At 45.3% G+C, this 24,997-nt stretch overlaps 1 protein-coding gene across 6 annotated transcripts in view; it reads right to left on the bottom strand.

The window, feature by feature from the left end:
* HECW1 (HECT, C2 and WW domain containing E3 ubiquitin protein ligase 1) overlaps positions 1–22,617 on the bottom strand; it is a 269,482-nt gene extending 246,865 nt beyond the window's left edge. For 5 of the 6 annotated variants that reach the window (XM_051612722.1, XM_051612726.1, XM_051612729.1 and 2 more), the window contains exon 1: positions 22,431–22,617. In XM_051612722.1, coding sequence (XP_051468682.1) covers positions 22,431–22,460 — 30 coding nt within the window. In that variant the 5' untranslated portion in view covers positions 22,461–22,617. The remainder of the gene's footprint in view (positions 1–22,430) is intronic. The other variant, XM_051612724.1, reaches the window with a different exon arrangement.
* Between the last annotated feature and the right edge of the window lie 2,380 nt (positions 22,618–24,997).

Genomic DNA, 24,997 nt, shown 5'->3' with positions numbered 1-24,997 from the left:
TACATAATCATCACTTCTATACTTACAGTGTTAACATGCAGGCAGAAGACTTGCCTTAGATCTGATAAACCTGCCTTAGATCTGATAAATGAAATTAGTGAGGCATGTAATACTATTTGGAGAGTTTCAGCAAAAAACCAACTGAATAAGGCAGCTAAGCTGCACTGTACCAAATGGGAAGGACAACCCATAGAAACTTTCCACAACTGCACAATGATAAAATAACTTTCAGTAAATAAAGCATATCTTAGATGGAATAACATTCAGTAACTAAAGTATATTTTTTATGAGAATAAATTTTAGGATTCATGGATTCTGCTCACAAAAAAGTCTTTTAAAAATGCATCTTAAAACTGGATTGATATCCTTCAGTGCTCCTGCTCTCTGAATACAGCTGGGGTCTCACACTCACCTTGATGGGTTAGGCTAAGGCCCTGCAAAACACTATATAAAGAAGACCTGATTCACTGAGATGCTACAACTTTAATTCTATTTCTTTTTCACACATCTAATTTCTTGCTATAAACAGGTATCTAGAAAACAGTTTGAGGTTTCTCAGCCATAAAGATTTTTTCCCGCACATAACAGAGGAAAAACTAGATCATAAAGCTACAGACATTTCATTTTAACCATGTAATGAATAAAATAAAGTTTGTGTTATATATTGGATCCCTCCTTATCCCATTCATTTGGCTGCAATGGACAAAAAGAGGTTCTGTTTATCTGCAGCAGCAGTGTTTTTCCTACTTGGGTGCAAACTAAACAATATAGAAAATATTCCAGGTATTAGTACCAGATACTCTTTTTATAGCTGGTGAGTGCTGCACAGATCATAGGATCAGCATGCCATGCACCTGCCCAGTTTATTAACTTCCTGGATCTTGCAATCGTCCCCAGGGAGAGAAAAATGTCTCTTGACATTGCATTTGTACAGTCTTACTGTTTAAACTTCAGGAGGGCTCAAAATTTACCAGATACTTCTCCAAAGCATGGAGGTATACCCAGAGTCTGCCCCAGAGACTGCAAAATCTAGACAAAGAAGAGTAAGTCTGGACTATAATCCCTCTGGCAAGCATTTACTCTGATGAGAGATTCCAAGAGCTCTCTGAGTGGGTCAGATCCAAAAAGAGCATCAAGAGATTGAGGACGGGAAGTAACAAGAAATAGATTCATCAGAACAAATAATCTCAAACCAATTTAATTTCCTTCTGCACCAAAGTAACAGGTTTTGTGGTTCAGAAAAAAAGAAAAGCAAAATATTTTATACTTTGATTTTAAATAAGGTTTTTGATACAGTTTCACACAACATTCTCTTAAGAAAGTCTGGAAAACATGATCTAAGTGAAGATAATTCAGGTTGAATGGAAAACTTGGGAGAGTTGTATCCAGCAGTTATCACTGGTTTTATATGAGTGTATAGCACATACGTGGATTAATTCTGTGGGCTAGTCCTCCTCTGTCATTAACTGGATGACAGGAAAGAGATGTGTTATTAAATATGTAGACCAAATGGAACCAAGGAAGACCACAAATAGGACTGGATTTAAATCCGGTATTACTGTGACAAACTGGAGGAATTGGATAAAAAACAGGAAAGAAACACACAGGTGTACACACATACAGAAACAACTGCATAAATACAGTAAGGAGAACTTTGGGCCAGCTAAGAGCCCTCAGAGAGGACCTACTGGTAAGAAGAGATGACAATCTGAACATGAGTCAACAGAGTCAAGCTATTGAGCACCAGACAAATGAGCAGTCTGGAACAGATAAACAGGACTGTGGCCTGCATACTGCATGGACTTGTCCATCCACTCTACTGAGCACCAGAAAAGCTTCAGCTGCAGTACTGCATCCTTGCCTGGAAAACGCATTTGAAGAAAAAGATGTGCCAACTGGAGCAAGTCCAGAGAAGAGTCACAGGAAAGAGAAACACTCAGGCAAACACAGCCTATGGAGACAGACATGTAATTGGGATTGGATAGCAGTAATGTGGAAAAAAAGATGGGAGACAGAGTGGGAAGAATGGTGCAAGTAACATTGTTCAGTATTTAAGATGCTACTGCAAAGAAGAAATGATATTTTCTCTTGTGCTCACAGTGGATGTGACCAATTACATCACAGGAAGAATTCGCTCAGACATTAAGAAAAACTCGCTAACAATCAAGAGAAGGCACATGCTTGGATGGGGGTCTGTGGCCTCTCCATCCTGAGCAGCTTTTCAGAACAGCTACAGAAGCTCCTGGTGAGTACTGCAAGTATCATTGCTCCTACCTCTACAGGTTGTTTCCAGCTCTGTATTTTCTATGTCCTCCCATAACAGGCATAGCAAGCACATAGCAAGCAGTTATTTGTGTTCTACTGAACTTATTCACCAAGAATAGGATGGATAAGGACTCAACCATAGGCACTACATTTAAAAAAAAATAAATAGCACAATGGGATTGACCAATGGAAAAAAAAAGAGAGAGATGTTTATTTCTTGGAATGATGTTTTAAACTCAGATAAGATGAAGCATATATGTAAAGTCACTGTTACTTTGCAGTAAAAGACAGTGGGAGAGTTGCTGTATCTGTAAGCCAAATTTTTCTTCTTTCATACAAGATGGCCTGAGAATGGCCACTATTCCATTTTATAAAGTAGCTACTTTAAATATCACTTCTAACTGAAAGATAAATAAATAAAAGCCAGGTTAAATGACTGTGTGATGAAAAGCTGTGTTCTCGCAATTGAGGAATTTACACGTGGCGACAAAGTAATTGAATGTGGGGGTGTTTTTCCTTTTTCAGCTGGCATTTTCTAGTATTTTCATACTTTCAGTGAGATCTGCAGAAGATTGTGGGACACAACAAGATCTGACAGTTGCTCTAATTTCTTGTCAAACTCTCCTTCTATTTTCATCTGTAATAAAAGACCAACAGGACAAAAGCAATGACAGGTACCCTCCTTAACACAAGAGGAGGGGGAGAAAAATTGCCTACAGAAGCCATCCATTAGTTTAATGCATAAGAGGTTACAGAAGCAGTAGTCACTCAAGAGCAAAGGGGTGAGTGATGCTTTTGCTAGCCATTATGGTAATGGTGAGAGTGAGGGAATGCCTCTGTAATTGCCAGAGAGCAGGCTGAGAGAGACCTCTTGGGATCCAGGCAGTGTGTGGGGCACAAGAGAGAAACTGCTCAGCCCTAACACGGGAATGGCTGCCGACCTACAAAATCACGTGTTATTACAGACATAAAACCCATTATTGCAGCCTTTATCTGTTAAATGTCATTCCCTGCTTTGTTCCAGACCCCATGAGCCAAACGTATTTCAAAAGCATTGCCTAGGGGAGTAAAGGGTCAAGTGTTAGGTTTCCTACATTCCCTCCTCCTCAGCTTCCCAAGTCAATCCTTACCTGAAGAGGCAAGAGCAGAACCTGAATGCATTCTCCCCCAATGCACAGCTCTGAGTTTTACAAAACCTAGTCACACCAAGGGAAGAAGCAAGCTGCTTCCTTTTCCTGCCTCTAGTAGACCTAGAGCAAATGAGCCCAAGGGAAGCAGCTTCAGTTTGCTACTCTCTTAGTATCTGCCATCACACCGAGGTATTCACTTCTCAGTTGATCTTCTGCCAACCAGTTAGCTGCCCTTGCATCTCTTGGCTTCAGTCAGTGCAGAACTGCTTCTGGCCAACATGCACAAAAAAATAACCCCATTGATTTAAAGCAACACAAACCCACTGAAATCTTACTGAACTTACCCACTCTGCTCCAGGTACAACTTCACATGAGGTCTGCACTGCTACTGAACAGTACTCTCCAATAGATAGCTGACACCATGGTCTGCACCCTACTGGCTGTGGGGTTAAAGACCTTAAAGCCAGAGAACCTCAGGAGCTCACAAAGGTATTTTTTTTCCATAGAATCCATTTTCACAGCAAAGCTCCACTTCCATGTTTTATTCCTAGCATTGAGATGAAGTTTTTTTTCTCACGTCTCATAATCTAGCGATGCAATGCCACTTCCATGCACACTGGCAAAGAATCCTTGTGCTTGAATGCTCTCATACTGCTTCTTTGATCAATAAGACCCAGGAAGCAGGTAGAAGAGAGAAGCCTGTGCTTTGTATCCTACCAGAGAGAGCAGGGCTGCAGTGTGTGGGAAATCAAGCTCTGATTAATTTTTTTAGTATTATTATTTATTTTTTTTAAATACAAGGCCTTTGCTGTCCTGAATACCAAAAGCAGCAATGGTTAAGTGCATGAGGGAGATAAACAGGGTGACTTCTGTGTCATATCGGGTCAGGAAAACAGTGTCAGTGTGCTGGGAGATCCTCAGTCAGATCCAGCCCTAAGCCTTCTCCTCTCCCAGCTGCACAGTGGCAGTTCCCTCAGCTTGACCTCATGTGCCCTGTGCCTTGGCCCCTCACCATCTTGAAGGCACTGTGCTGGGCCTATACCACCTGTCAGTGTCTTTCCTGTCCTGAGGAGACCAGAACAGGACACAGGAATCCACATGCAGTCTCAAAAGAGCCAAATGTAAGAGAGGAGAGCATTCTTCATTTCTGAAATTGGGTTTGTTTTTTTAATTGGGTTTTATTTGGTCTATAATTGTTTACTGGCCAACCTTGCAAAAGCTTATTCCTGTCAGAACTGAACTGCTTCTTGAAAGTAAGAGCTGTCTATTTTTGAATGCTTGAAGCAACGGAGAATCTACCTTCTTTGATGATCTGTTGCTCTTCTCTGGACACTGCCAGGGTGGCTCTAGCTTCATCTGCACCCACCCACTCGGGAGCTGGGGTGAGAGCTCACTGAGAACATCCTCCTCCAACACTGGCTTTCTCATCCTGCATCCTGGAAAAAAGCCACCTTCAGGCCCCAATAACCTGGGTGGCCTCCATGAGAGTCCAACAGTCTCCACCAATCTCCAACAATCTTGATGGCCTCTGCAAGACCACTGAACACAGCTGAAGATCATCAAGATGGTCTCCAGCAGTCTCTGGGAGACCATCAGACTGACGGAGACAGTCGGATTGTGTTCAGCAGGCTCCAGTGGTCCTTCAGGGATCTTCAGCAGGCTCCGATGGCCTCCTCCTAGTGCTATGGTGCCAGAGGCCAGAAGATGGCAGCTCCTTGCCTCTTCCCCAGGGCTCAGGGCAGAGTAGATGTCCCCCATCACAAGGGGTCAGGGCATATCTGAGTCTCGAGAGGCAGGTGATCTTACTCATGAGCCTGCCGGGTGTCAGTGCAGCTGGTCCGCTGAGGGCTGGTGTCAGCTGTTCAGGTGGTGCCACTTGCTGGAAGCTGGTAGTTTGAAGGGTCCCCGAGACCCTCTGGAGGCTCTGCAGCGCTTTGGGCATCATACTGTTGCAGGCACTCTGGTTGTGATGGTGCAGTGCTCCATCAGCCCTGCTGGAGATGGATCCAGCTCCATGGGCTCTTCTTCCTCTTGAGCTGGATCCACCTCAAGAGAATCTTCTTCTGCAGGAGTTGGTTCCACCTGCATGGGCTCCTTGCCATTCTGTGGTGGGCTGACCTTCATGGGCTGGACACTGCTGCTGGTTTGAGTACTGCTCACCTACCACTGGTGCTGCTGCTCTCATCAACCAGCTTCTGTTTTCTGGGACATGGAGGCATCAGACTTCCCACTCAAGGTGGGAACTCAACTCCCTTCTCTGTTGGGACCTCCTCTACCAAGTGTGCTTGGTGTCAGAAACTGGAACTGCTCCGCAGCCTGTGGGCTAGCGCAGGGTGCCCACTGGCTACCAGACAGCTGGTAACATCACCACTGGGAGTTGCTGGGGGTGGACAGTGGGCCAGGGGGCCCTGAAGGCCCCATTCCTGGGTGCCATTTTGCTTGCCAAAGAGTAAGGCTGCCCCTTGGGCACTGGGACTGCCCTCCAGCTCCCCTCATGTGCTCTGGGCTCCAGCCTTCTCCTTATTGCCTGTGCCAGGCCTGGTGTCCACTCAATATGAGAGTGTTCTCAAGTGTTCCAGGAGGGTTGAGGAGTTTCCATTACTCTCCAGCCACTCAATGCCCTTCAAGTGGCATCATCCCTGCACCCACTAGGAGCAGAGGGGAAGAGAGGCCCTGGCATTCTCCGAGCTGCTGCACAGGGCCAGCAGCTGCACAAGGCTGAAAAGAGGAGTCCACTGTAGGACCACCAACCTGCCTGGGGCCTGGAGGTGGAGTCTGAAGTCTGAGGACAAGAAGATCCATGGAGGACTGCTGTGCCTGGCTAGTTCTTGTCTCAGCTACCAAACTATGGTAGAAGATTAAGCCAGACTTGCGGTGGCAGTGCACAAAGAATAGCTGCAGATCAGTTTTAATTCTAGACAAGAATGCAGGACTGACTGGATCTCGGCTAGGGGCTCTTCAGGGGAAGGCTTAGGGTGAAGAGTGTGCAGGCCCCCATCAGTGTGTCCCCCACATCAACTTACTCCCATGGACCTCAAGCAGTGTAAAAGCTGTTGAGAGCACATCAGTTAAGGAGTAAAGGGAGGTGTTTTTCTCTCCTCCACAGTGACTAAATGACAAGCAGTCTGCAAACAGAAATCTTGCTGACTGCCTTGAAAAGAAGGAAAACTAAGTTGGCTGTGAAGGTATTTCTGCTTAGTGCTTGCTGTGCCTGTGCTGCCACGGTCACAGCAGATCCCAGTGTAACTCTTTTCCCAGTGTTGCTCCACCCTGTGCTTTCATGGCTTGTACAGACACAGAAGGCAATACCAACTTTTAAAGTATCACTGTTGTCATGGGGTAAGATATCTCTCTGCTATGGAATAGTTTCCTTTCTTCCCTTGGCTCATGTTTTTTGTCAAGGCCGCTGTGCAGACCGCATCATTAGAGGACTGTTTGTCTTCTGGCCAGATTTTGACTAGCTCAGTGGGGTCAAGATCAGATGCCATGCACCAGAGAGCTCCCCCCTTTTAGCCAGTGAAGGTTGCAAACAGTATCTCTGAACTGCAGGTGGCTCCTTAGTATGAAGTCTAAGCGAGGCATGAGTAGAGACACATGCATGGCCATGTGCTGTGACCAGCCCTGATGCCCAGAACTTGCAAGGCCAGTTCACAGACTAGATGTGTTCCCTGCAGTACTGAATTTAAAAAGATTACCTTAACCAGTGAGGTAATTAAATGTCACTTTAAGCCACCCGATTGAGCATCATATCTCACAGGCTTGGTCCACTGTGTAAGCTCTCACTGATGGGCAGACACTGCTAACAAATGTCTCCCTCATCTGCTGGCTCTTTGGCAGTCCACTATGGGTCACTCTTACTGCAATTTCATTTTCTTAATTAAGCCTTGCCTGAGGTATCATCACAGGGTATTCTTTCCCTTTGATTCTTTTATTTAATATTTCAGAGTAGAGACAGTCTCACCCTGCTTTAGTGGGTTAGAAAGTTTCTCCCTTGATTAACCCTCAGAGAAGATGGGAGGATTTTTCTTTTTAAGTGAATAACATTGATGCTTGTTAAATAAACTTAGAAAAGGCCATATAACAAGGCTTAGGAGACTGTAAAGGAAAAAGTGAAGCATAGCCAAAGTTAAAAGAAAAATTGATAAAAAGAAAAGGTGAGATACACGTAATACAACAGGGGTAGAAAGATCCTCAGAACATCCATGAAAAAGGACAGGACCCCTCAGCATCCTCTAATAGCCATAACAAATCCCAATAAGCAAATAGTGCATGAAAATTCCAAGCCAAACTCACTGAGGCCTTCTGTACTTTGGAATACTTCGATATCATATCACATACTAATAAGGCAAAGTCAGAAATGTCCAAAACATCAGAAACAATTTTTTCACTAATTGCTAACACCAGACACGATATTGTGAAATGCAAGTTACAGGGCTGAGCTGCAAATCATCCAGTCAGTGTCAGTACATCAGAAAACTGATAACCTTATATAGACAAGATACATACATAACAGCAGTTTACAGATATTATTGCAATAGTAATTTTGTAGCAGAAAATATTTGGGAAGGATCTCAAGGAAGGAGTAGAGAAAACAGCATGAAATATGCATGTATGCCAAGTAGCATGAAGTAGCCATACCAATGGCAGAAACAGAATATTTGAGTCATGTTAATTAGCAAAAGAAGGGACAGAAGATATGAAATGCATATTTAAGAATAATCAGCATTCAACAGATCCATGAAAATACAGACCAAAAAAAAAAAATCATTCAGATAAAATGGAACAGAGGAGAATAAGGCCTTCACAAGAAAATTTTAACTTGCAGAAAGCTGATGAGGTGAAGACCAAGTCATGGGCAAAGACTTTCGGCAACAGAGGCAAGCAGAAAATTATATCCAACAATAACCTAGGAACCAAGCTGAATGTGGTCTCACAAAATGAAAACAATAAATAAAATACTAAGACCAAATCCATGACCGAAATACGGGTGGCAGGAGGAGAAAAGGAGAGAAAGAGGTCACATATAAGAAACTGCACTGAATCCAGATGAGGTGGCATTGAAACAGTATGGCATAGGATGCACAGGGCTACAAGGATTGCAAAACTGCACATTAGGGAGTTGGAGTCAGAAGATAATTAGTTTGGGAGTTAATGCAAAAGGAGTGTCTGAAAAAAAGGAGCGCATAGCATAATGGTAGCAAACCAGGAGAAGGGTATGCAGGTACCAAAGATGACAGCAGGGGAGAAGATTAAGATAAGATTCAGGGAAGGATACAAGACAACCAAGGGAAGACAAGACAGAGGTTCACAGACTCATGAGTGGAAAAGAGAATTTTCACTTTCTCTTCCAGTACAAAAGGGTGGGCATCAAGAGAAGACACTGGGAGTCAGGTTCACAATATGCTAAAGGAGGTCGTTCTTAATGCAACAGGTAGTTGAGTAATGAAATTACTTTTCAAATTACAGTAAAAGTGTAGATAAGTTCAAAGAGAAGCAAGGGAGATTTCATGGAGCAGGTGTCTATTGAAGGGTACAAAATTCACAAAAACACCTGAGCAGAAGGTGGTTGGGGTGGGAGTAAAGAAATACTATAGAAGAGATTTTCTCATGGTGGAAAAACCCCTGCCAAAATGCTATCTCCTTTGCCTTGGTTTCCTGCTAAATCTAGACCAGAGATTTTTACCTTTAGTTCTTCAGATCTGTTCACAGTCCACACAGGTGACTGTCACAAAGTCTTTAAGCTTACATAAACTGACACTTTTCAGAGAGAAACACCTTGCCTTTCTCCTCCTCAGCCTTTGATGGTTGGTTGCTTGCATTGCCATAAGCATTCACAGAACAGCCAAGTGGACCTCACCTATGTTAAAACCACATGGTATAAAGTAACAGGTTACTTCCAACCTGGGTCACTTCCCTGACACAGCTCTCCACTCAGCCACACAAATGCATGTCCTAGCCCAAGGAAATGACTAACATGCAGGAAAGAGTGGGCAGAAAAGCAGAAGGGTGCACTGGGATTATTTAGCTTGGAGAAGAAGAGGCTCAGGGGGAAATCTTATCAATGTGCATAAATAGCTGGTGGAGTGAGGCAGACTGATCAAGGATCTTAGTGGTGTCCAGTGACAGGACCTGAGGCAATAGGCACAGACTGAAATAGAGAATATTCCCTTTAAACATAAGAAAAAAAGCTTTTTTTTTGGTTTGTTTTTTTAAACTGCAAGGCCTGGACAATGTAAGTTACACAGATAATTGAATGGGAGATATGATGTGACATTTCTGCAAGGGTGTTCACATCCCTGCTAAAAGAGCATTTAAGGTCTGAAGAATTAGCTTCTGCAAACGCAAAATTGCTAAGCATTCCTGGCAGAGCACGACAAGGACCTCTGAAAGATTCCCATTTTCATCCACAGACAGCAGCACACCTTAAAGGAAAAGAACTTATCAAAATGTAATTGTTTTTCATACACAATACTTGGCTATATAAACTCAGCTTGTAAAAACATTAAGCAGAGTGATGAAGGTTCTGCTGTTCTTCTTTGCTTCATCCATAGGCAGATAGAAAGTTTGACACCTCCCAAGTTTTACCCTGCAACTGGGCACTTCAAGACTAGTTCTGCCTCTGGCTATGTGAATACATTAACTCAGGGAACCAGTGATACAGCAGGGACCCTCTCCATCCCATCATCCAGTGTTAAGAGGTGCAGGGCCACTGGAAGACCAATGGGTATCTATATACGCAGGATGCAAGGCAAGCACTAGCAAACAAACACAAGAAATTGGTGAACTATACAGAACAAGAAGTAGTCTCAGGGTCATAAATCCATTAACTTTCTTTCTTCATCCTACTTAGGAGATGACAAAGCTGCTACATTATTGCTGTGCAGCATGCTCTGAACAAGGAACGGCTCAGTTGTTGAACAAATGCATTGTTGAGTGCTCACACTAAGAAAAATGCCTTTTCTACATTCATGTTTCAACAGACTAAGCAGCTGGAGTACGGTCTTCAACACACCAGAGCAACCCACAGGGCAAAGGGTGAAAAAAGGTCTTTGCAGGAACAAGGCAGATCGCCACAAAAGGGGAAAAAGAAAAAGCTGTTGAAACCGTAAGATTTGCATAGAAGCCATTTTTCTGTCCATTGCACTGATGCCCGGTTTGACTGCCACAGGAGAAGTGAAGTCAAAACAGGACATTTCTTGCCTTGATGAACACCACTTCGGAACAATCTGCTGCAGACAGTTTGCCTTTGCTGTATGTTAAGGAAAAGAGCCCAGCTGTTTCAAAGCACAGGCCTTTTTGCAACCAAAACTATGAAGGTTCCAACACCAATGAAACCAGAAAGGTCTAAACAGAAGCATTATGCTTGGATTTATCAGCTTAGGTTGGAAGCCCAAACATCCTACAGGCTTGCTACTGAGAGAATAGACATACTGGCCTCCAATGGCTTTAAGAAAGGGGTCTGAAGTGGAGGGAAGTAGAAATAATGACGGGAAAAAAAATGGCTCCCAGCATTGTCAAGAGGGGAAGAAAAAAAGCAGACCACCTTGCTAAAGTAACATTAGTATCTAACCTGCAAAAATGGAATTAAAAAAGGGAGTGGAGACCCTGCTCAAGGTGATCCTTTTAAGCCGAAAAGGAAGCCTGGGATGGGTGGTTCCTTACTGACATGCTTTTGTTTTCCAGTGCACAAGTGTTACAAAACTGCCAGCTGAGAAAGCTGTGTGGTCTCTGTCCCGCATAAATATGCAGTGAATCTTTCTACAGGTATTTTAAGACCTCACAGGCCAAATGCATTCCCAGGGTAAGACCAGTGATTTAAAGGAGCTCAGTGTAGCAAGGAGATCAGCCCCAGGCTTCTATGAAGTAAATACAATAGCACAACACTATAATGATGTGCACTGGGAACAGCAGATAGTTTTTAAGAAATAGCTGTATAAAGCAGAGGAGGTCAAGTCTCATTTTCTGCACTGTGGGAAACGGAAGCATTTTGAAGTTTTCCTTACAGCTGAAGCACAACAACAACCATCACCTTGCCACACCTCCATCTCTGATCTCTCCCAACTGGATCTGATCATTAAACAGGGCTGCAGGGTTCCAGGTCCTCTGAACTGTTGCCAGCTGCAGTACAAACACATTCTCACAAAGAACATTTTGATTCTGTTTAGAACAGCATTTATTTTTACACAACTGTTCCACTGGCAAATTTTAATGCAGCTTCACTACTTAATATGCCTCCCCTCCTCCCACACATGCATGCACCAGAGCTACTCTGAGAAAGATTATTATGCTGCATGTTTGCAGAGCATTGGCTTTGGTCCTGTCAGGTCACCTGTCTTCACTGGTAGTGAGAGACTACAAGGAAAGTAGTCATCAAAACAAGAGTAATTCAATGTGTGCACATACATGGCATGCATTCCCCAAAAAATATATGCAAGGAAAACATGGATTTGTATTTATTTATTTATTTTTTAGAGGCTTGGTAGCCTCAGGGTGGCTCACATGGTGATAAATTCAGCTCTTTGCTCAAGCAGCCAGCTATTTGAAAATGAACATAGTAATTACACCACCAAACAATCTTGATCAGCAACTGAAGAAGCACATGTGATTTGCAGTGGGTCTCTAGTTTTCAGCAAATAGCCCACTGGTGCCACATAGATCTGGGGAACACTTGTGTCTCCAGTTCTTCCCTGTGACTCAGCACTCAGCAGGGCTGTCAAGAGCTGGTCTGAGCTTCTGAACCACACCTGAAGTTGGACTGCTACGACAAGCCCAGCAGGACAGCTCTGCAGAAATGGGAAGTGCCACAGCATGAGGAGGAACACTGTACTTGGTTAGAGGTCTCTAAGAAAGTCTGCTCAACACCAAGCCTCTCTGGCCTAAAATAGGATTTTCCTCCAAAGCAATTATATAAAAATGGTACTTTATTAGACAGAAGACCTATTGCCTCCAGTAGATATAGAATTTGCCTGCTGTCTCAAGCACAAAAAAATTTATCCCCTGCATCTTTTAAAACAAGGGAAAAAAGCAAACTTAAGAGGTCTGAAAGGAACCTAACATTTTTTATTAATTTATCACAAACTGCAACGTTAACTATATTTCTCTGATGAGAAATGCTTGATTTACATGAAGCCCAGCTGAGACCCCTACAGCTGCAAAGTCTCCCTCCTGCCCTAATACTTACCTGAGACCATAAACACAGGATCAATGGAAGGGGTTATGAAAAAAGCTGATGGTTTTGGCTGAGTGGTACAGCTGGAAAACATTTTTCAGTAGTCTCTCATCTACATTATTTCACTCAAACTTACAGAGGTAGTCCAACAGCCTTCTCAGCTCAGATCCTAGGTTGTCTAAGGCTTGAAGACCTGGTTGCCACATATAATCTGTTGCTTATCAGAGCTCTAACTGAATTATATTGGTTATCCTATTACATGGGAATTTGTATCTAAGAGCTTTCACATTCACCATTAGCTACCAGGATTCATCTCAGAAAACTACTGCATAAAACATGCCAAATGAATATGCAGATTCTCATTTGACATATCACTGAGGTGTGGATAAAGACAGAGTTCAGAGGACTGTTAGACTGACTATTAAGGCATTAAAGTTGAAAACCATACTCACTGCTGAGCCCTGCTTGCAAAATCCACAGGATCCAGGGACCTAGTGTTCTGCTCCTGTGTATCCCAAAACCATCAGTCCTGACATCCCATATGCTACTCCACATATAAAATACATGACCCTGCCCTCGGCAAAGGAACCCAGAAACTCCCTCTCTAACCTTTCTATCAGTTATGCTCCCCTCTTGCTCTCTAACTCGATGAATCTTCAAATCTTCTATATAGAACATAACTACTTTGGCCAGATGGGCGTAAACTATGTCCCATACACAGACACTTACAGGAGATCCCTGCCTGTTAGGGCACATTCCTACAAACCCACAGATCTAGGGTTGATTAGATGCAAGAGAAATAGTAATGCCTTTTCCTGGAGAGAGCAGCTTCTCCCTGAGAGACAAGCCCTACCAAAACACCCCGTTTTGGGTTATCTGCTTCTGATGACCTGGCTCCCTTCAGGCACTGCTAACCAGCTTTGCACTTAACTCAGGGCTGAAGCACACCGAGGGGGCAGAGATGCAGCACGCTGCTTTTGCCTGCGTTATTCTGGAAATAAAAGCCCCAGGGAGCACAGAGAAGGAACCCTATTGTTGTCTGCACATCAGCCAGTCGCATGCAGCCAACTCAAGCTAATCTTTTACACCTCTCTTTTTGGTGCAGTGCTGCACGAAACACAGCTCTATCATCCGCAGACATAAGCTAGAAAGCTCACAGCATGCCATGGAGACTCAGCAGCTTAGATCTTCATTTGCTTAAGGCCCTCATCACTTCAGCATGTGGGTGTCCCTCTGTCACAGTCCCAAAGGGATTATTTAGGTTAGCAATACTGCATTTATCTCCCTTTTGGTCCAGGTAGCTAAAGGAGATGAACTGAGTTTTCCAGTGAGTTATTAGCAGGCCACCAAGTAGACTGACCTCCTGTCCATCTCCCAGAGCTATTACAAGGTCACAGGTCACATTATTCACAATGAACCTTCCTGAACTACTAGATGATACAGTGTTAAATCCGTAGACCCAAAACATTCCATTCCACACCTTCTCCTTGCTGAACTAGCCTGACCCTGGGCTTGCTACCACCACTTAAGTGCCAGCTTTGCTAAGGTGCATTGTCTTTCCAAAGTCAGCAGGACTCCACAGCAAGTAACATCATGTGTGTGCGCGCAGACCTGGCAGAATTAGGTTGGGAAAAATAGGTCAAAACAGGCATATATTTAACTTGGAGTCCAAACCTCAGAAATTTATTTTACCAACAAATAATTCTTACACACATACACAAAATACACATTTGATAACCATTAGAAAGTCATTCTGATAGGAAGTAGGCCACCAGGATATCTGCAGAAGCAGACGTTCTGACAGAAACTTTTCTATTCCTGCTCCAAGTAGAGGTTTAAACATATCACCTCTCCCTCACAACCCTGAATCCATTCTTTTATCCATAAGCAAGCAACTTCTTCCTGTACAATCGGGAAATTGTTTCTTACTCATTTCCAACCAGAGTCTTAGACGTTTTTTGTTTTTTCTTAAGGACAGTGTGGATGGAGGGTTTAGATGCCCTGGCAGGGAACCTGGCCTGGGCATCTACCCCTATTTCCAAGTATCAAAAAGCCACCTCTGCAGGCAGGTCCAGGAGGACACAGGAGAGAATGCACAAGGGCTGTCTTCTGGTTTCTCTAAGTTCTGCAGTAACTTCCCTGGGCACATGATGATCTTCCAAGCTGAACAAGAGAATAAGGCTGATACCTAGAAGTTACTATGTAGCTCCAACAAGCAAACTGAGCAGCTGACCCTTAGATCAGATTTCTAGAAGGTACTGTCTGCTTCTACCCTACTCCAGGATCCACCTCCAGCCAAACCTCAGCAGCGGAGCTGGCAACTTGTACCCACAGAAGCACACCGAACATTTTATCACACCTCTACCACACTTTTGCTGAATTTCCTGCAGCATGATTGCTTCTTATTTTGTTCCCATGTCCCAAACTTTCATTCCCTCCTCAGCACAGTGAAATCTTTGTAACACCAGGTTTGTAAACTGCTCTAAGTACTTCAGGAAAAGCAAGTGCTTCCCCTGCACCCACTCCTGCTTTACGCACAGTTGAGTGCAAAAGATACAGATACTTAAGAATTCAGACACTTAAAATTAGGTGATATATGTTTTTAATTAGAACTGCCCTAATATAATTGCTCAAATACAGACACTAAGGTTGCTACTGGGTACAGAGAATTAGTCAGAGTTATTAACTCATGTTCTAACTGACAGAGACATAAAATTGCATGGCCTAGGAGCAGCTACCTGTGTAGCAAAATGCATTGGAAAAAAACCCCAATACTTCACAATTACCCAGTTCTTGGGGAGGCAGAAGGTTGAAGGGGGAGAGGAGACTATCAAAGAGAACGCACACTGATGCGCAGAGAGGGGGACCCTTTGAAATCTGCAAAGAGGGTGCTTTTAGTGTAATAGTTATGAAGAGCCTGAAGGAGTAACACAAAGGTAAATTTTAAGAGCTGATAATGTTTCTATGTCAGCACGCAGTTTTTTGACCAACATAAGAAATTCTGCCTTTAGTCAGGTGGGAAATACTAACCTTTAGTAGGAGATTTGCTGGTACAAAGAAAAAAAAAAAAAGTTAATTTCCATTCACACACAAAGCAAAATCCTTAAGGAACATTAAGAAGTGAAAATCAAAAAGATTAGGTAGCCTAACTCTCATAAACCACCATAATGATGGGTCCTGGAGAGGAGTTCTACTACAGGACTGGGTGCTTCTATGTTGGAATACTTTTCTAGCCTGAGAAGTAGTATAGTTCAGTTCATTAGCCTTTAATACTGGGCCTGGGTAGTAACTCCCATGGTTGTTTCTGATGTAGCCTGCTGCTAGAGCAATGAGACAGAAATGTCAGTGCTTCGCATTGGCACAGCAAACAGCTCCCCTACGACACTCAGCTCGGAAAAAAAAATATTTAAAAATTCACAAAAGGCCAGATGGCACTGCCCTTCATTAAGCAAAGTTCCCAATAACTTTAGAAAGAGCACTGTTAATTTCAGACCAAATGCTTCACGTCAGCATCGGGTCTCTACTGTGACTGAAGAAGGTACATACGGAGTATTTCTGACTTGCGGTATTGACCTCACGTTGACTACCATTTGAGAACATGGTGCAGTCGAATCAACTGACAAGTTCATGACAAGATCTCACAACAAATCTCTGCATCGCTTCCACAGGACTGTAATGAAGGCAGCACACAGCTTAACGGCTAAGGGGCCTTTCGTGAATCTTGAACAGCATCATCCTGGAATCACGTTCTGACCCCAAGATTAAACATTTCATCCACATTTCCCCCCTTTTCACATAAAGCACGTAGCAAATAAACCACGCTATTTAAATTAAGACGCTGCCTCTGAGAATAAATCTTTTGTTGTCTTTGTCCTCTTTACATAATCATGTGCTGCACAAGAAGAACCAAAACCAATTAAAATATATATTTAATAGTAAAAATCCTAAGGCCTCTCCCAGAGTTTCTCATTGTTCTTTGTCTGGGTTTGGCTTTTTTTACACATCATTAAAGATACTTGACAAATAACCCAACACTTGATGGATGTTCTGCATCAGACTGTAAATTTTAAGTTTAAATTTTCCCAACATTGCATTAAGATGCAGGCACAAGACAATAGTTCCTACTTTAACAACACTATCAGTTCTGACAGGTCCCAGATTTCAAAGAAAAGCATCTAGCTGCCCAAGGATCAGCTTGGGACATCAGGTGATCCCATTCATCCCACTAGTTGGGCAAGCACTTGTAAACTTGCCCACAGATGCCCAGGCAGGTAGCACCACACCACATTTTTTTGAGTCCAGCTGGAAGGAGGACTGCAGTTCAAATGGTTCAGGAAGTGCCTTAAAACAGGCCTTCAGCTCACAAGCAAAGTTGGATTATCCCTAACTACATTGCTTCTTACCTAGCTTAGCAAAGCCTGTATAAAATATAAGCTACGTTCTGCCCAAGAGACAGACTTTGGTAGGATAGGGTGTTTCAGGGAGGAAGAGGAGTCACAGCAACATTTAAGACCAAGACAACATCCCCTTGACCTGTCTGCTCCGTGCAACCAGCACTCAGGTGTTTTACTAACATACACTAAAGAACAACTTGCTTCACAATCTTGTAAAGCATTCCTCCTCTCCTGCTCTCCTTTCCCCCTTGGGAAAAGCAGACAATTTCCTCCTCCACCTCTTCTGCTTACACATGTTTGGGAGGGGGTATCCATCAGTCTTCTCCTCTTCAAAAAGTATACAGTGTGTAGCACAACATCACATCTTCCCAAGCTTGTAGAATGTCATCCTAAATTTTACAAAGAGATGTGTGAAAGCACTTTGTTAGCACCAGAAGAACAGGATGCTTCTCCTGTCTCTAAAATGATAGGCCTGCTGAACCACACATTTCAGGACCTGAGAAACCTGATTTGGTAATTGAAGGTGCACATGGCACACATTTTCCTACGGTATGGAAAAATAAATTGTACCACATGACAGATTTTCAGTCCTCGTGTTCAAGAGCTCATTAACAAAATTGCTTTAAAAGGTGCTAATAGAAACAAATGCCTTTAACATCACAGACTTCCTAGATGACTCCTGCTACGGAGCTGGATGACAAATCACTCTGTCAGTCATCTTTGAATTCCATATTGACTACATTGAAGCAATTACCCATTTATTTTTAGAGCATGTTCCATTTTAAACACAAGTGATTCAGTCCAAGAGACATTCTATACTGCATCACTATTTCATGGGTTAACAACTCGCAAATTTAAACGGATTTTAATTCTGGGACAAACACTTGCTTTTTTTTTCCATTTTGCATCTAGACATTGGATGGGATTTTTAATTCAGGCTTCAAGCCGAAGAAATGTTGGTGTTCTACAAGCATCTGCAGAGAAATATAAAAATATATGTAAAGTGCGAAAGAGCAAGCCTGTTTTGCTAAATGCATAAAATGAAACCTCAGCAAAGGTCTCAGTAATAGCCTTCCTGACTGCTGTGCACACGCTCTCTCCCACAGACCTTCTGCTCTGCAGCAAGGGAACGCTGCCTGCCCTGCCGCGTCCTCAAGGAACTTTGCAATACAAGGGAGCACAGCAGTTCCCTGGGGAGCACGGTGCTGGTAAGTTACTTCCCTATTTCAAACAACAGCACCAGGGTTTCCCCCTTTTTTAAGGTCTAAAAGGAACAGCTTGCCGCATCGCGCGCCCCCCACCCCCGCCCAGCCCCCAAGCCATCTCAAGGTTTATCTGCATTGTAGACAATGTCTTGGACAAAAGGACGAGGGACTGGGATCAACCTTAGGCTGCTCCTAACTCATGGAAAAGGAGAGTGAGATGATAAAGTGGAGAGTTGAGGAAGGAGAGTCCTGAGGAGCCAGCTGAGGCTTCTGTTGCTGGCGCCACTGGAGGGAGAGGACAAAAAACATCTGCAACAGGTACTGCAGCAGGTGAAACCCTCCTTCAGGCTCAGCTGCTGCCCTGCTCAAACTAACTCCTCCCTCTTTCCAAAGCAAAAACAGGCTGTGGGGCTAACGCCAGCCTCTCGCCCCCAGCAGTCTGCTGCCCCTGACAACAGCCTGTTTTGCCTGTAGCTTGGGCTAGTCTTACTGGTCCATATTCTGGTGAACCCACCAATAGCTGAGACAAGGAACACCACCTCACCAAGGGACAGTCCCAGCACCTCTTGAGAAGACCTGCCTGAAGAACCTAAACCTCCTATGTCAGAGCACGGCATAGCTGATCAAAAATTCCAAGACTGACTCATAAGCCCATTATACAGCTACCTAGCCACCATTCATTAACTGTAATGAACATGACCCTGGGCTCCCTACATCAAAGAACCTTGCCATTTCTTCTTAATTAACTCTAAAGATCTTGCTGGCCTTAAATCTCAGCTGGAAAACACCAACTGAAGTAGGTGGCATCTCAGCCTGCCCTTTGCTACGGGCTGCACTTTTATTTTTCCTGTGTTGCATGCCCCCCACCCTCCTGAGGTTATCAGTAGAAACCAAAACATTGCTGTGCTTTAGGAGAAATGCATAAGCATGCAAGATCTACCCTGTTTTAGAATTTATTAGAATTAATGTTCATGATATCTAAGGCAAATAGAAATGTATATCGAAGGAATTAAATCAAACCCCTGCAGTGTTTGCCACTCAGCCACTGCAGAATCACAACAGCACATGAAATCTTACAAGAGAAATGGGTAAAAAAAGCCTTAAACAGAAGCAAAACTGACTCATCTCCTTATTGCCAAAACCCAGAAAGTCGCTGAGCGTAAACAAACAACAGACATCCTGAAGAAAAGGGGGCGTCGCGATTCCTTTCCATGCTAATAGGCAGACACACAAACTGGTATGAGCAGGACCATCCTCCAGCTACTCCTGCAAGCCAATCTGTGAGAAAAAGCTGACGCCACTGAAACATTCCCAGCAGCGCAGGTGCCGCTGGAAACTAGAGAGCATCTGAGGTGTCGGTGACTCCCAGTACGCTAGTTACATATGCTGGAAAGCTGCAGGTGTGATCCACTCATGGAAGCCACACGTATATTTGGATAGCAAATGAAACTGGTTTGGGTGGCATTCATAAAGGCGCACTTTGGCTCAGGCTGGCAAGCAACCTCGCTGCTGAACAGGAGGGAGAGTGTGCCAGAGCACTTGCAGAAGGCTCGAGCTCTCCTCCCTGTCTGTAGGGGCCCACTACAATCTATGCACGCTGAAGCCAGACCCTGTGGGGACACCGCAGTTTGGAGGAAACCAGGTAGGTAAGACTTAAGACCAGAGAAACACTTAGGAAGAACAAAAGGAAAATCACTGTGAAGACAAGTTACATTGTCCAGCAAACTCCATCATCACAAACTTCAAAGCCTTCAAAGCCCTTTTGTTTGAACTTTGCAACCTGCCTAACTGGTGGGCAAATGGGAAGGTTGTCTAGTCGATTTTTTTTTAAAAGCAGCAGTGTTGAAACCACAGGGACAATATTAATACCTGAATCCACAGGACAAATTTCCAACAACTTTAAACAACAGGTAACCAAACCTCTTTGTTAGAATAGCTCTGGGCCTGACACCAATTATTCAACATTGTCACAACTTGAATCCCCTTCACTACACCCCAACCACATCTTTTGCAGCTTTTCAAAAAGCAGGTAATAAACTAAATTCTGCTCACACTCTTTTTTTCAAGTAATTGCATTGCTTGTAAGACCATTGAAAAGGAGACGAGGAGGAAGATTCAGCACTACCCTGAATGAACGCTACTCAGCGTCAGGCACAGCACGTGCGAAACTCCACGAAGCTTCACAGGGATTTACTCGCGATCGCACAGAATGCCAGATTGCATGCCACGTACATGAAACACAAAGCCACAGGAAGATGCACTTTAGTAACAAGTCGCAGCCAGTTATTTGTTGGAAGACTATAAGCACCACATTGTTTATTGGAATGCATTTAAAATACCGAGTATATGGATTTTGAATCAATTCTTTGGGATGTTCAGAGCACATGTACACGTTTCACTTTCAAATAAATCACTGGCACATTCAGATATTGATAGATCCTGATAAAGCCACTGTGGGTGTCAGTTTGTGCTCTGGCCTGCTCTGGTTCCAAATGGGTAAGCTGATGAGAAACAACTGATTGATACTAAACAGGTTAGGAGTCCAAAGCTCAGGTCACAGTAAGTCAGCAACACATCGTTAGCGTACACATGGCAGGAGTGATACGAGGTGCTACCCACCACCAGCTCCTCACAAGCACTCTTTGTTCTCAGCTAACTCCCCACTCACCTTGCTGAAACAAACAAGTAAATAAACCCAGCGTTTCCTCTGTAAGGACAAGCACTCTCCCCACTCCCTGTGCTAGTGTGAGACCGCGTCAACAGGATGAGTGCTGTCTGACTAAGCGCGCGCTGCTTTGTACATCTACTTCTGACTCCAGCATGTAAATCAACATTGCACCTGTGCTGTCCAAACGAGCATGCCTTTCAAAGACAGGCAGAAGTAGAGAGAGCAGCCAGGACGGGTACCATACTCCACTTCTTCATAAAAACCCACGTACTATACAGAGAAACGATAATCCCTTCTTAGTGGAAAATCCAAATTTTCAAAATGAATCCCCAAGCTCAAATGAATTACTCTAATAACTGCAATCCTCACGTGGGCGCTAATCAGCAAAGGCGCAGCTGACCACCTGCTATGTGACACCGCTGGCTCGGCAGCACCCTGCCCCTAATTGCTGCCCTGCCCAGACAGGGCTAGGTGCCCCACCGCATGAGAGGGCAGTGCTGCTGGATACGTGGACGGGAGCACAGCCTGCCTGCCTGCCTGTGTGTACAGTCTCACTACGCACTTCTGCTGAGTGCAGCAAAAAAAATAAAAAAAAATAATAATAAAAAAGGCACTACTGCAGCCCCAAACAGCAGGATGCAAAAATCTAAACCCAGGCCAAGTAATTTCTTCTGCAACTATAAAGAAACACACAGGAAACGATGCAAGAGACAAGAAAATGAATTGCATGTGCCTGTGTCACTACAAACCCATTATCCGTGCAGGCTGCAAAATGAGAAAAGCAGTATTTGACAACGCTACAGGCTGGGGCAATGCTCTTAACGCACTTAAAATAAGTTATTTTATTTAATTGCTCGTGAAAAAACGGAGTTACATAATAACACAAGGTAATAACCAACATATGCAGTCACGAGATTGGCTTACAGAAACAGAGCAGGGGGAGGAAAAAGGCAGTTTTCGCTGTAAATTTTGCTGCATTGTCAAGGAGCCAAGCACCAAACCTGGGGGCTTCCTCCTTGGCAGGGCAGGGACGCCACCAGCAAGAATTCAGCGCGGGACTCTTCATCACGGACTGCGCGCCCCCGGATCCCCACATGATGTCCATCCCTGCCGGCACGTCGCTCATCGCCCTTCTATTCCACACTATTTGTTCGCTGGCGAGATTCAGCCGACAGCCCCTAACCCACCAGGGCCCATATGCTCGGCGGAGAGCAACCCCCCCCACCACCCCCCTTCCTCCTCCTCCTCCTCCCGGCCACCCCCACCCGCAGCAGCGCCCACGGACACGGACACGGGGGGGTCCCACTCCCGCAGGGACCGCAGCACAAAGGCGGGCAGCCGCGCAGCCGGGCCCCCGCGCAGCCGGGCGCGGATGACAGCGCACGCCCACCTCCCGCCGCATCTCGCCGGCCGGCCGGCCGGCCGGGGGCTGCCGGCCCCGGGAAGGGCCTTCCCCGGCGGCGAGGCTGCTGACAGCCCCCATCCCGCCTCGCACTTCTCCGCCGGGAGGCAACGCCGAACCGCTCCCTCCCCCTCCCTCCTCATCCCCGCCATCCCCAGCACCCTCACCCGGGGCCGGGCGGGACCAGCCCCTCGTACCTGGACAATGCCGGCCTGGGCACAGCTCATGCTCCCCCGGCGAGGGCAGGGCTCACATCCCACACGTGCGGCGCAGGGCTCGTCAGGCGACAGAAGAGGAGGAGGAGGAGGAGGAGGAGGGAAGGGCGACGGGGTGTCGGCGTCTCAGCCCCCGCCGAGCCGCACCATAGTCCAGCACCGGCTGATACGCCCGCAACGCCGCCGCGCTCCCTCCTCCTCCTCCGCCCCGCCAGCCTCCTCCCACCCCGCCGCCCGTCGCTGCTGGGCACCGGGAGACACCCACACGCCGCGGCGGCCGCCCGGCAGCACCTCCCTCCCTCCCGCCCGGCACCGCACGGCGGCCCGGGCCGCTGGGGACGGGGCGGCGATGGCCGGCCGCGCTGGGCCCGCCCGCACTAGGCCGTGCCCCCGCCCGTCCCGGGCCGCCCTCTCCCCTCAGCCTGCCCGGCCCCCGCACGGCGCTGTGCACAGCCCCCTCAGCCCAGCCACCCGGCTGCACGGGGGCAGGGAGGCAGAGAAATGCAGCTCTTCGCCTTGTTTTTTGCCCCTGCGCCCGGGCCTGCAGCCCTCCCGGAGTGCTGTCGTCTCGGGGGTGGTCATCCCCCCGCGGGGAACACGCATCCTGATCTCCTCTAGCCTCTCCTGCCTCTTCTCCTAGACAGCAGGTTGCCCAGAGAGGTGCTGGAGGCCCCGTCCCGGGAGACACTCCAGGCCAGGCTTGATGGGGCTCTCAGCAATCTGGTCTAGCTGGAGCTGCCCCTGCAGGGGGGCTGGGGGGGGTGGCCTTTAGAGGTCCCTTCCAACCCAATTCTGTGGTTCTATAAACGCACCCCCGGGCCAAGAAAGCTGCAGCAGCACAGCTGGAACAAAGCGAGTTTTAAAATGCAGTTAGGGACGTGGGCAGAGGCGCTATGCACTTATTTCTGCCGTGTCTTGCATTTGTCCTGTCCCCGGGCAAATCTGCTGGCCAAAAATAGAGCAGGAGTGCTGCTGGGGCTGCAGGGAGCAGCAGCTTCCACCAGCAACATGCTGTCTCTGCACCCGCCCGTCAGAAGGGCTGAAGACCAGGGAAAAGACAGAACAACCCTGCAGGGGTCTGCTAGTCCTCAACTCATTTTTCTAGATAGGTGGTTTTGGATAATAGCAATTTTTAAAGCATCTTGTCAGAATGGATTTTTTCCCCCTCTATGCTATTAAATACATCAATTTTTCAAGAGTCTTCTAGATCTTAAGTTGTATGCTGAAGCAAAGACATATTGATAAAAACCACAGATATGCCCAGTAACATATCACAAGTGAAGCTAAGTTTGTTTCTAAAACCACCTTTACATCCTTCACTCACACAAATTTCTTTGGAACCAAAGATTTAGTGTGCTTGGTATTAGTACATGAAATATTTTTTTCTTGTAGCTTTCTAATGAACACAGTCTGAAATATTTTCAGAGACACTGTAGTCTCTAATTTCCACCTGATCATCTCATTTCCTTTCATTAAAAGGTGAAACAGGAGAAACTAGAACTTAGTATCAGCAGAAACCTCACAAGAAAAATGAAATTGAATTTGGGAAGGAGAATGGCTTGGTATTTATTACATTAGTGAAAGAAGAAATACATCTACAATCAGGATTACTGGCATGCTTAGACCAGCAAGCGGGCTAGTTTCCTGTGCAGAGTGAGGAAAAAAGCAGAGCCCATCACAAAGCCACAGCAGCTCTTCCCCAGGAGCAAAGCAGACCAAGAGACATACCAGGCCTTGAAGGCCACACAAGCAAATTAATGTGCACTGCAGGACACCTGTATGTGCAAAACACACTCTTCTGCAGGTGTCTGAGAGATCCAGTTGACATTTGGACAAGCACAGTCCCTCCTCAACCACTGAATCCATCCACTGTTCCTGATTTGCAGAAAACTATGCTCACAAATACCTACAGGAGACCTCCAGCTGGGTATTTGCCTCCTTGTTTTAAAGCTGTGTATCAATGCTTATACTGAAACTGCTCCAGGTAGGCATGTGCTGTTGCCCTTGCACTTTGAAAGTCTATATAAAAAGGAATTTAAAAAAAATAAATAAAAAAGATGGAGGGAGTCAGAGGCATGGAAAGGTGAAGCAGTTTGCCAAGGTCACACAGCAAGCTGGTAGAGAGCAAAGAACTGATCCAAGCCCTCTCACTCTTGATTCATTGCCCCCTCTGAACGTTTCCCAATTCCTTCTGCTCATGCAGGTTACTGGTGTAGTTGTACATCATGTATTAATCTCAGACACGAATCTCATCTTCAAAGGTGGATGGATGTATTCGTTCTATCAAAGATACTACATTAGCTAAGCCAGGAAAAATGAATACATGCACATCTCTAAAAAACAGTCTACATCCATCAGCTCAAACTCCAAGCTTGACTCTAAGTTGTGGAGACAGCTCAACATTATGGAAATGCAAGTAGGAGCCAAAACCCTCATCAGGACATTGAGACCACAAGACTTGAAGCTCAAGGCCTTGCCATGCTCTGTGGGCCTGAGGAGAGGAATGCCTTTAAGGACAACTGGGCATGTGCTTTCCTCTTCACTAGCTA

This window comes from Apus apus, chromosome 2, assembly GCF_020740795.1.
Source record: "Apus apus isolate bApuApu2 chromosome 2, bApuApu2.pri.cur, whole genome shotgun sequence".
Taxonomy (NCBI): Eukaryota; Metazoa; Chordata; class Aves; order Apodiformes; family Apodidae; genus Apus; species Apus apus.
The sequence above is the reverse complement of the archived record's forward strand: the minus strand, read 5'-3'. Positions and strand labels throughout refer to the sequence as shown.